Here is a 12,898-nt window from a genome sequence, read left to right as displayed (position 1 = left end):
CTACACAGCCGAAAATCAACAAGTTCAACATGGCGCCACTGCAACGTTTGCCCAACTTCATATCCACTATGAGGCTTTTCTTAATGTCAATAACGATGTGACACATCTCCTAGTTACGGGATACAGAGAAAATACATTGCTTCAGACTCCAGTGATATAAGGAATGGTAATGTTCTGTAATGCCTTAAACTTTCTGGTGTAGAGGCAAGGTGCAACCTTTAAAATCTGACCTATGACCTTGCTAGGTCAGACATATCACACGGAGGTGAATGTTATCCTCTGTCTGATGTCCAGTCTAGTTTACTCAGGATTAGGTCTGGGAGATGCCCCAGTGTGGTACAGGACAGGTACTGGTGGAGGCATTAGGAGGTTGTGTGTGTGTCTGAGCATATGACTCTGGAACTGTTGACCTTTGCCACTGGCTGACCTGTCAGTGACCCTGGAGGTATTCTAGACTGGGATGAAGGACTTCCATCTGGCTCAGTGCTGATTCCTGATGAATTCATGATGAATCTGTCTCAGTGCTGATTCCTGATGAATTCATGATGAATCTGTCTCAGTGCTGATTCCTGATGAATTCATGATGAATCTGTCTCAGTGCTGATTCCTGATGAATTCCTGATGAATCTGTCTCAGCAGGGGCGAAAATCTGATATCCACTTTGGAGGGGACAATTACATTAAATTTTCTCAAGAGCAATTCCTGAGGGGGACACCAAAAGTAGTGCTGTAACACATAGCCTACATTGTAATATGGTAAATGTATATTGAGGAGCCAAAGAAATAAGGTGTTTGCCGTACTCCTAACTACCGGTACCCAAAACTACACAACTAATCACAACAGCAATACCATTGCCTTTAACAAATCTTAGTTCAGTCACCAGTCACCAGTTTAAGTTGAGAGTGGGGGTATCCATGGCATTTTCCAATTATGTTCCTATTTTACAAGTCCAAAAAATTGAGAACCTTTCATAATGTTGCCAAACAAAGACTCAACAAACTTACCTGAGACTCCCTGTCTCTGCCAGTCTGTCCCTGCATATCTGTCCCCAACTCTGCTGTCTGTGTGCCATCTGTTGCCTGCTCTGCCTAATGACATCATTGTGAAACATTTCGATTAGAATTTCATTTCTTTCTTATGAACATTTTATCAACTAGTCTTTGAGATATTAGGCTACTAGGGTTCTTACTATGCGTTTTGGTGTATTGAAAAATACTCTGATGTCCGTCTTTTATTTTTCTGCCATTTTTCTACCTGGCTGGCTACACACACAGTGTGTAGGTTATTTACAGTAGGAGATGGGCTTCTATCATCTTCAATCATTCTATATGGGCTTCGATCTAAAAGGTAGCTAGCAAATGTGAAACGGATTCAAATGACAAGAGTTGACAGCTGTATGAGTTCACCATTTACACAACATATGCTGCAACCTTTTGTAATTTTAATAGTTTGTTTCATATTGGCTGGCTTCCAACAATAGCTGAATTTGCAAAGCTAGCGAGCACCAATTCAGTTTCAGTGGTGTTTGCTATAATCTTTGCTACCCGGGTTAAATAAAGGTGAAATAAAATAAATAAATAAAAGTTCCCTTGCGACAATTTAGCTTTTGCAACGAGACCATTAAATATATTTAAGACAATGGTAGAAGAGAGTGTAGTTCTGTTCAGTTTGGACTTCAGTTTATCGCTAACCTTATCACAGGGACTTTGAAGCACTAACTTACATCATCTGCATGCTGATTCCATCTTTGATGACCCCACATAAATGGAATAGGTACTAGCTAGCTTAATAGTTAATATTTGCGCGCTAGCTCTGCATATTCCGCTAGTGTGTGTGTGCGCGATTGACTGGATGAACCTCACGGCAGTTACGTAGCAAGCTAAGGAACTGGCAGTGGATCAAACCATTGTGAGGCAAAGGGCGGGGGGGGTCGCAATCTTTTGAAACTTAAAAACGCGCTATTAAGTGTCTATAATCAGCACAATTGCTTTCATTGCGTATTATTAATATTATTTAAATTACATAGTTATGTTTCAGTGATATATTGGGGGGGACAAATCATATTTTTCCCAGGATGGGGGGGTCGTGTCCCCCCCGTCCCCCCCGGGATTTCTGCCCCTGTGTCTCAGAGCTGATTCCTGATGAATTCATGATGAATCTGTCTCAGTGCTGATTCCTAATGAATTCATGATGAATCTGTCTCAGTGCTGATTCCTAATGAATTCCTGATTAATCTGTCTCAGTGCTGATTCCTGATGAATTCATGATGAAACGGGCTCAGTATTGATTCCTAATGAATTCCTGATTAATCTGGCTCAGTGCTGATTCCTGATGAATTCCTGATGAATCTTCAGATGTACATCACTAGTTATCTAATACTTCCTCATGCCATTCTAGTGGGCACTAGTGTTGTAAACTTTGACCTTAGAAAATTGTGCTCTTGTCAACTAGTCTCTTTGTTAAGATAACTAAAAGCTGACTGCATTGAAGTGACAGGCAGCCTGGTGGCATGTTGGGGTTGGACTGACTGTCTTCCCTGGGCAACTGACCTCTGACCTTTTTATCTTTGACCTCTACCAGTCTGGCTGATGTCCGGTGTCCAACCTCTTCCTGTGCACACCACACAAGATTATTGCAGTGACCTATAAAATGGCCTTTGACTGATCTTTGACCTCCTCTGGTCTAGCGCTGGTGGGGTGTTAAGGATGGGGGAACATCTGGGGAGTGTACTGCTCTATTCTGGGAGAGGGGCCACGCAAATCTAAGTTTATGTTTCACAGCGCTCTCTCTCAGTCAAACACACGCATGCACTTACACACACACACACACACACACACACACACACACACACACACACACACAGAGAGACACACACACACACACACACACACACATACACAAACAAACAATTATGCTCCACAGAAGTCTTGGCAGATGTGTGTGTCTGGTTGGTCTGTCAAGCATTGAGTCTCACCAACACTTAGGAACATTTAGCTTCACACATGATTTTATGTTGACATAATATGGATTATTTATCCTCAATAGGAATGTTTTACCTGTATCTTTCTGATAAGAAGGAACATAAAATGGCCTGTGACTGACATCTAACCTCTGACTTTGATCTTTGACCTCCTCTGGTCTAGCTCTGGTGTCGTGTTAAGGATGGGGGAACATCTGGGGAGTGTACTGCTCTATTCTGGGAGAGTGGCCATGCAAAACGAAGTTTCTGTTTCACAGGGCTCTCTCTCAGTCAAACACACGCATGCACTTACACACACACTCAATACTGCTCCACGGAAGTGTTGGCAAGCTGTGTGTGTCCGGTTGGTCAACCAAGCATTGAGGCACACCAACCTTCTTGCTTCACACATGATCTTATGTTGACATGATACAGATTATTCCTCCTCAATGGGACTATTTCACCTGTATCTTCCTGAAATAGAGAACATTTGTAGACATGGGAGGTTGGGAGGGTCATGAAACTAGTTTGTAAGCATTATTTCTGTGAGTTAGTAAAGTGGATATACTTGGTGATGTCATATAACAAGACCCTTTGTTCTGTGTTCAATGGACCAGTGATGTTTGTCATTTTGTACAGGAGGTTTTTGTACGTCTCTAAATCACTGTGTGAACAGAGCTTAATCATTGAGCTCATGATAACTCTGACAGTAGTAAACTGCTGCATCTTCAACCTGGACTCCACTGATGGTCAGAGTGAAGTCCCTCTCAGACCCACTGCCACTGAATCTAGCAGGAATCCCACCTAGCCGTTTCTTCGCGTATTTTATCAGGAGTTTGGGAGCTTCTCCAGGTCTCTGTTGATACCAGGACAAGGCTTAATCTCCATCACTGAATCTGTACACTTCAGGGTTGGTTGTACAGGTCAGAGTGACGGGGTCTCCTGGAGAACATGTCACTACAGGAGGCTGAGTCACAGTCACCTGACCTCTGGATCCTGAAGAGGAAAAAAAAAAACGATCAACGAGTATAAATAACAGGTCATTTATATTTCATAATATTTTATACAGGGACATTTATTAATTGAGATCCATTTCAATGATTATACAAGGCACTCAACAATATGTCATTTTCCATTGTAAGAGTTAGAAAACAACAGACCTTTGAGGCAGCAGCAGATCAGTGTCCAGATGAAGATGGTGATCAGAGTCATGGTTGTCCTGGTTTCTGTTGTGTTGAAGGACAGATCTCAGTCCTGCAGTGTGAAACTCTCAGGGCTATAAACACTTCCAGAGCACTGAAGCATGAGCTGTCAATGCACCTGCTCTATGTAAACACCCTACCTCAGGACATATGATGAAACACAATAATCTTAAATATGGAGGAAATAGCTTACCTAAATCTTTGTGAAGGCCTGTAATGACCATAGCATTTAGTTACATGCAAGTGTATTCATTCAATGCTAGTGTATTGCTATTCTATACTGGATATTCTAGCCGTGTGCTAAAATGGCATCATACTGAATTTCACTTCAGGCCATAAAGAGTGATTGAGGCCTCCACCTTTTTTGAAGTAGTCTGGGTGAAACTCGGTGGGAGTTCCTATGTTAAGGAATGATCACATAATTCCACCCAGATCATCAGGAGGGATCAGCCAATGAATTATACTCATGAGGAAACAGTAAATTGCCAACCTTGGCTTTATACCTGTTCAAACAACACAGTCTAGGTGGCAGTTTGCACCCTTTCAGTTTGTTTCCTAATAAAACTAGTAGAAGAAGAAAATGGACTACTTCAAAATGGAGACGCCTCAATGGCACTGCCTGTGTTCTCACAGACGCTATAATGGGACAGACACAAAAATGATGTGGTCTATCTAAGTCTATGGTTCAGACCGAAAATAAAGAGTTATTAGTCAAACAGTATCAGGGTCAGCTGTTGGTGGAATTACAGACTGGGCCTGCAAGCTGTTTTATCTCTTTTTGACATTCATATGTAGATAGGTGCGACAAAAACACTATTTTCAAGGGAGTAGGCTTATCCACTTACTGGCACTGCGGCTTGAACATGCTGAAACAAGATCATCAATACAGTTGATCAAATCCCCTACTAAGGAACTGATATCTGATCCTACAGAAATAAATACAACTTTTAGAGCGTATTATTCAGATTCATACAGTTCCTCACATAGCTTTGATACTTCTGCTTGTCCGCAGTTCCTGGAGAACCTTACTTTTCCCAAACTCTCTCAAGAAGAAACAGTTTTTTTAGGGAACCTGCCACTTTATCTGAACTGAAAGATGCTCTTTTAAATATGAAGAAAGATAAAGCGCCTGGTATTGATGGAAAACCTCCTGAACTCATTCTCAACATTTGGTATGACCTAGGACCAGTTATTCTTGAATCGCTTAACATTGCTATTAAAAACAGGACAATTCCACAGAGACGTCAATACAGCTATTTTATCCCTAACCTCTAAGAAAGGAAAAGACCTCACAAATTGTGCAAATTATCGGCCAACCAGTTTGATCAGAACAGAAATGAAGATGCATAACAAAGTTCTAGCCATGCGCCGAGAGAATGTAATTACAAGCTCATACATCCTGACCAAACAGGGTTTATTAAGGGTCGCCAGGCAGCCGATAACATGCTCCACTTGTTTCATGTGGTTGAAGAGGCTTCCAATCTGGATACTCTGTGTGCTGTGTTATCATTAGATGCAGAGAAAGCCTTTGACTGCTTAGAGTGGGAATATTTATGGCTTGTCCTTGAACATTTTGGTTTTCGGGCTAGATTTATACATATGAACTGCACCATGTATGTGAATCTTTCTTCTATTATATATACTGGCACTACTCATTCTAATCCATTTATCATACAACCAGGATGTATATCTACTGACACTACCCATTCTAATCCATTTACCATACAATCAGGATGTATATCTACTGACACTACCCATTCTAATCCATTTATCATACAACCAGGCTATATATCTACTGACACTACAAATTCTAATCCATTTACCATACAACCCGGATGTATATCTACTGACACTACCCATTCTAATCCATTTATCATTCAACCAGGATATATATCTACTGACACTACCTATTCTAATCCATTTATCATACAACCAGGATGTATATCTACTGACAGCTCTTCACCAGTGATTGTAAGAGTGTACTCAGTACCTGATCTACTGCCACTGAATCTAGATGGTGTTCCAGACTGAAGGGTTTTTCCTTTATAGATGAGGAGTTTAGGAGCCTGTCCAGGTTTCATGAGGTACCAGCTCATATCATCATCAATACTGGTTGAACTTGCAACAGCACTGATAGACACTCTGTCTCCCAGACGAACAGACTTTGGTTTATCATATTGATTCAGGACACGTTGTGCAGATGACTCTGAAATGGAAACAGTGGGTAATTAGCTTTGAGTAGTTACAATAATCCAAATAAAGGCATTGGAATCGCGTTCCATGTGCAAACATATAGAAGCCCATTAAAACCTCTTAAAAGCAGTAGAAAACAATGAGAGATGCTGAGAGTTTCTCACCCCGAGTCAGGAGGAACCCCAGCATGAGCAGCATCTTCATCATCTGTGGCTTTAAGAAGACTGTGTGGACACAACGATGATAACACTGCAGTCTTAGTGTCAGGAGCAGTGAGGCTCGACAGCTATGCAATACACCGCTCTATAGGCAAACACACCTGCTGGGTGTGAAAGAGAGAGAGGAGACAGAGACAGATTGAGAGAGGTGACAGAGAGATAACTTTTATATCTGTTATTTTGCTGTTAGCTGTGAGTCATTCCATTCTAGGGGTCAATTATAGGAGGATAACTAAATCATGTATTAAAGGGTAGGTTCACCACCAAATAAAAACATGTGTCAGACATTATATTACATCCAAAGTGTTGTGTCAAGCTGAGCCCAAATTATATTTGATTTCAGGATGAACCTCCCGCTGGTATACCATTCCTCAAATGTTAATAGCCAGGATCCAAAAGACTGCACAAATGAGTAGGCCTACAGGTGATGCCTAGCCTGACTGGAGCCTTACTAACTGCTGTAAAGTGATGACTTTCATATTTGCAGGTTGATGGCGCCCTCTTGTGCTAAAATGGAGTCATGCTGAAGTTCAGTTCAGACAGAGAATAAAGTTATTTGTCAAACAGTGGCAGGCTCAGCGTCAGCTGTTTGTAGAATCCAGACTGGGCCTGTAAGCTATTTTATTGCTTTTTGACATAAATAACTAGATAGATGTGCAATGACTAGGGCCCTGTGTTTAGGACAATCATGTCACATGACCTGGATTTTAACCTTTGTTTAAAGCTTTTTCATCAAACTGTCCCCTTTACTTTTTATGCCAGATGGTCCAGCACCATCCTCAAACAATTGCTTTCATTTTTGGTCTAACTCTCATTTATGGAAAAGGCTTCAAATAAATGTTCAAATCTAGGTCACATGACATGGTAGTCCAAAACACATGGCCCTATCAATAACAGAAAAGTATAAACGCCACCACTCACCTAGATAATAGTAGCGTAATGGTTAACTGAACTTTACTTCCGGCAATAAAACGTTTATTTCATCACCTGTTGCTTCAACGAGGTGGCAACGAACTCGTTTTCTGATTGGTTGTACCTTAATTAAACTCCTCCCTCTCGCTCGTTCGCTTCTCCTGGAATCATGTTCCCAACAGCTTGATGATTCCGTGTGGAAATTATTTCATATGGTTACAGTTTGAACGTTTTTCGTTTGTTAATTGACCGTGACATTTTGGTTGGATTTGTGTTTGTGTAGGCTACACATCCTAAAATCAACAAGTTCAACACGGCGGCATTAAAACAATGTTTGCCCAACTTCATAACCGCTATGAGGCTTTGTTGAATGAAAAGAACTTTGTGACAGATCTCCTAGCTACGGTGGAGGAGAAAACTGGGATACAGAAAAAATATATCGCCTCAGGTAATAGTTAATATTAAGTCCACTTGCAATGTAGGACTTTGCCAGTTGCTCGGTTATAATGTTTCTCTATGTCAATGTTGAAACATTGTAACTTCACCGGCTAGTCTAGTGGATACTTTCTCGAGTTGCAACGTTGGCTGCTTTGGCAAGGTCAGCACATATGACCGTTGTTTAGCTGACATTTTACATTAACTAACCTACCAGCAACAGTTGTAGCTGATAAACGGTAACGCAAACGAGCCCAGTTAGGCCTAACACAAACAAACCACAGAAACAAACGGTGTCACCAGGCCAAATATTGTTTTAACGTGACTGTTGATGACCATATAGGCCTAGGCTGCCAACAAAATGACTTTACGACTCATTTGAAATAGCAAAGGTCGGAGAGGCCTAGACTGCAGTTAATCCACTGTTAATGGTCGGTCGATTTAGCTCCTTCCAATGTCTAGCTAGCAGCTGGTCCCTAGCCAAGGGGTGTATTTATACCTCCTACAGAAATACCAACTGCTATGTTGAGATGGCAGATTTTAGGGTGACCTGCTGTCTTCAGTTGAGTTGTGCTCCTTCAGAGGTTCTGCTGTTGTGCCTGATTGTTTTTGCCATAATGCCTGCTCATTCACTCATTGTTGACATTGACAAGAGCACAAACATATCTGAGACTAGGCTAGTTCTGTTGTTGTAATGTTGTCCTTTTTTAGGTGTTATTAACACAAGGTCTGCCAGTACTGATGTTTAAGGAAATGCCCTGAGAGCATCAACAGAATTTTACATTGGGCTGAGATGGACTTTCTGTTCACTACTGAACTAACTGGACCTAATATGCAAAATAGAGAATATGTATGTGTGTATGTATGTATGTATGTGTCAATATATCTTAGAGGTGTGTGTGCGCCTTGGTCTGGTCAAGTATGAAGTGAAATACTTTTAATGTCTGTGAGATTCTCTATGGCCAATGTGTGTTCAGTACCGGGAGCTTAGAGAAGTTTCCGGTAGGCTATACTGTGTAGTTTAGCTCTTCTGGAGAAGGAACCCCAGGCCATTAGTCTTCCATCAATGTCAGAGAGGGACTCTGTCTGCACTATCGCTGCCTATGGAGGGACTCTGATCACATCACCAAGCATTCAGACGTTGTCCACTGGGCAGTCTAAGCTGCTGGGTGGAGGAAGGGGAACGGACTGGTTAGTCACTATATTAATGCTGCCTAGGACTAGTGTCATGTACAAACTAGGGCTCAGGGAAATTCCCAAGGTTGACAGGTCTGCCAATGTAACCCGCTTTAGTCTGCGACTTGGCTTTAGTCTGCGACTTGGCTTTAGTCTGCGACTTGGCTACTTCAAGCAGCATGGCAATGAAGGACTCTTATAGCAAGGTATTCAAACAGTCTCTGTTCTGTTATGGGGGAATGGGTTTTTGATTGTCTGTAGCTTCACGGTCAGTATGTGGGGAGTGCCAGCATGTTTGTGGATGACCAACACTGGATGCACTCCAAATCAGGAATTTAACAAAACACCACTGACACATTTGAGAATAATTTCGATGTGCCCCAGTGTTGCATTTCCAAATCATAGTTTTATGACCATATAAAGCCTTCTGCCCATAACTGACACTGGTCGTCGGTCTTAAAGATCATGAGGTGAATTGATTTTTGGTTAGATCGATTGGTGTATTGGACTATAACTGATGATGAGACAACCTGCAGAGGAAAAGCCTGGTGCCATAGGTCTAAATGATTTCCCTATGCAAACAGGCGCTAAACCAAACACAAGCCGTTTACCTGCTAGCTAGGGTTACAATAGCAGGCAGCAGCTGCTTCTCGCCTTATCTCTGTCCAGCTCTAAAACTCACAGATTTAGCCTAGTTTTTTAACATGGGAATCCATTGTACATATGTTGACTGAAATGTGTGAAGGATTAATTTGACAGACTGTGACGTTCACGGCTGTAGGTTAATGTAGTTGCTAGTTTGTTGGTTTAGGTTAGAGGGGACCAGTATCTATGTGGAATCTCACTCCTGTTCCATGGTTCATATTCCACATGGTTACACTAGGTGTCTTATGTACATCAACGTTGAATTTGTCAGCGTTTTAATTGAGTTTCACATGACGTCCTGTTTATTCATCCGACATCCTCTAACACACACACACACACACAGAAATGTATCATGATATGAAGATGCTTTGAAATGTTTCCAGATGAACAGATATCTGGTAAGAATCTCTCTCTCTGTCTCTAGGTGTGGTCTCTCTGATCAGTCTGTATCTGTTGTTTGGCTATGGAGCCTCTCTCCTCTGTAACCTGATTGGCTTTGTCTACCCGGCGTACCTCTCGTAAGTAGCACCTCAAGAACATATCTAAAAAGTGGTGTTGTCATGCTCACATCATATGCTCCAGGTGAAAGGTTAAACATGATTTATTTTAATTATTTCCATTCATCACTTGCCCTGTTGTCCAATCAGAATCAAGGCCATAGAGAGTAAGAAGAAAGAGGATGACACTCAGTGGTTGACCTACTGGGTGGTCTACGGATTCTTCAGTATCGCCGAGGCTTTCTCTGACATCTTCCTCTCCTGGTTCCCCTTCTACTATGCTGGCAAGGTGTGTGTGTGTGTAACATTTAATATAGAGGAGGCCAAAACATCATGATTCTCCCTCTCTCTCTCTCTCTCTCAATCCCCCTCTCCCACAGTGTTTGTTCCTGGTGTGGTGTATGGCTCCAGTGACGTGGAACGGTTCTGCTATTCTCTACTCCCGTGTGGTCCGTCCCGTGTTCCTCAGACACCAGGCCACCCTGGACAGTGTTGTCAACAATCTGAGTGATAAGGCCAAGAACATGGCTGATACTGTCACTAAAGAAGGTGAGACACAGACACACAAGTTAGATTTCTATTGTGGAGATGCGGAAACAACATTCCCAGCTCCCGACACCTCCGTTTTTCCCCCAACACAGCCGAGGCAAATGAATACTGTTAGAGTAATGGTCACCCATGGCACGTTCAAATGAATACTGTTAGAGTAATGGTCACCCATGGCACGTTCAAATGAATACTGTTAGATTAATGGTCACCCATGGCACGTTCAAATGAATACTGTTAGAGTAATGGTCACCCATGGCACGCTCAAATGAATACTGTTAGAGTAATGGTCACCCATGGCACGTTCAAATGAATACTGTTAGAGTAATGGTCACCCATGGCACGTTCAAATGAATACTGTTAGAGTAATGGTCACCCATGGCACGTTCAAATGAATACTGTTAGAGTAATGGTCACCCATGGCACGTTCAAATGAATACTGTTAGAGTAATGGTCACCCATGGCACGTTCAAATGAATACTGTTAGAGTAATGGTCACCCATGGCACGTTCAAATGAATACTGTTAGATTAATGGTCACCCATGGCACGTTCAAATGTAAAGTGATTGCACGTCGGGCTAAAAAATGATCCGGGAGAATCTGACTGCTCCGAACTCTAATTCACATGTAAAGTATGATACTTAGTTATCCCACATCTCTGCAATGTAAATCTAGCTGTACACACAGGTCACCAGATCTGTCAGTCAAACTAATAACTCATGTTTTTCTCTCCAGCTGTCAACCAGGCCCTCAAGAATGACAAGAACCAGTGACGGACCGATGTATGACCACAAGCCTCAGACGCCTCGACTCCACTAAACACACAGAACCACATCATGTGTAATGTCCCATGATGAAGGAAGGTAATGGACCCTGTCACGTGATCAGTGGCTGGTGACCACCCTGCAGCAAACAGAAAAGGAACTTGTTTATTTTTTTTCACTCTAATGCATTTTCTGCTTTCTAGTCTGTCTTTTTAACAGTCATATGTATCAGTCTTATATGATGAGATTCCGCTAATCCAGCCATGTGTAGCATCCGATCATCTGCGCAGCGTGACTGTTTTTAAAGACTGGTTGGAATGCAACCAGAAGCTTAGGGTAGCCACCACACAATCCAGCTGACCTCTAAACAATGTGAATGTCTTAATGTAATCTGTAGCCTACTGCCAGGAAATCCATGTGTGTAGACGTCTGTGAATCAGTGGACTCTCTTGACGGAGCCACGTTGACTTCACAAATCCACCCTTAGCCTATTCCCCTTTGACCTACCCCAGCACTAACACACCACATTCATTAAATCAGATGGTGGGTTAGTGCTGGGCTAGAACAAAAATGTCCCTATATTAATGGATTGGGAAATATGTTACCAAGGGGTAGGGGCTAATGGAAGTGTCTAGGGAGTAGATGCTAGGGGTATGTTTTGATGGAGCTGTTTTGAGCTGGGTCATTTCCTACAAAGTAGCCATGTAATTTCAGTCTCTTGTAATTAGTGCATACAGTAGCATGTCTCCACAATGTCTGCAGATCTGTGCCAAAGATGTTTTTACTCCCATCACCTTGCCTGAACAAAATGATTATTTATGTATGTGAACTGAACTGGAAAGTGTTTGTTTGTTTAGTACGGTCTCTATTCTCATTAATAAATCACACTGGAACTTGAGTAATGTGCCGTCTGTACTCCGTTCACACTTTTCCACAACTGGAGTCCGTTACACCATGCCTTTCTCAGTTTTTTTAGGAATTCTGAAATATGAATTTATTTCAGACTATTTAGGAAAGATGGCTAACACATTGATCCTACTTTATGGCATACACCCGATGTTATCAATTTAATGACCACTGAGAAAGGCCAACCAGCAGTACTGTATATATCAAGGCTGGAGTGGAATAGCCCTGTACTAAGATGTTGATATGCCCTGTTGACCTGTGCACAGTACATTTACTGGTATACAGGAAGTTAAATCATCTGGGATGTGTTTTGGTGAACGTTGACGCTCAGAGGAGTCTGAATGGGATGGCTCTTGTGTCCATGCTGTCAGTGTAATGTCTGACTAAACTGACAGACTGATAATGGCTCCCCACTGCCACAGGGACTGTGTGGTGTTTTCTCTCT

At 42.0% G+C, this 12,898-nt stretch overlaps 1 protein-coding gene and 1 gene segment (V, D, J or C); one reads left to right on the top strand and one right to left on the bottom strand.

Annotated features, from left to right (window-relative positions):
* Positions 1-2,914: 2,914 nt before the first annotated feature.
* LOC106575428 (Ig kappa chain V region K16-167-like) lies at positions 2,915-7,561 on the bottom strand. The segment is given in 5 exon segments: positions 2,915-3,955; positions 4,120-4,185; positions 6,152-6,367; positions 6,519-6,673; positions 7,494-7,561. Coding segments are annotated over 4 exon segments (444 nt in total).
* Positions 7,562-7,625: 64 nt separating this feature from the next.
* LOC106575427 (receptor expression-enhancing protein 6) lies at positions 7,626-12,445 on the top strand. The gene is made up of 5 exons (XM_014151927.2): positions 7,626-7,932; positions 10,165-10,258; positions 10,388-10,526; positions 10,618-10,786; positions 11,519-12,445. The coding sequence occupies exons 1-5, from the start codon at positions 7,815-7,817 to the stop codon at positions 11,554-11,556; spliced, it is 558 nt and encodes a 185-aa protein (XP_014007402.1). The 5' UTR covers positions 7,626-7,814; the 3' UTR covers positions 11,557-12,445.
* Positions 12,446-12,898: the final 453 nt, after the last annotated feature.

Source organism: Salmo salar, chromosome ssa17, assembly GCF_905237065.1.
Source record: "Salmo salar chromosome ssa17, Ssal_v3.1, whole genome shotgun sequence".
Classification (NCBI taxonomy): domain Eukaryota; kingdom Metazoa; phylum Chordata; class Actinopteri; order Salmoniformes; family Salmonidae; genus Salmo; species Salmo salar.
The sequence above is the reverse complement of the archived record's forward strand: the minus strand, read 5'-3'. Positions and strand labels throughout refer to the sequence as shown.

Coding starts and splice junctions, on each gene's coding strand:
- LOC106575427 (XM_014151927.2), top strand. CDS start 7,815: ATGTTTGCCCAACTTCATAACCGCTATGAGGCTTTGTTGAATGAAAAG. Junction 10,259..10,387: donor GTCTACCCGGCGTACCTCTC/GTAAGTAGCACC, acceptor TTGTCCAATCAG/AATCAAGGCCATAGAGAGTA. Junction 10,527..10,617: donor CCTTCTACTATGCTGGCAAG/GTGTGTGTGTGT, acceptor CCTCTCCCACAG/TGTTTGTTCCTGGTGTGGTG.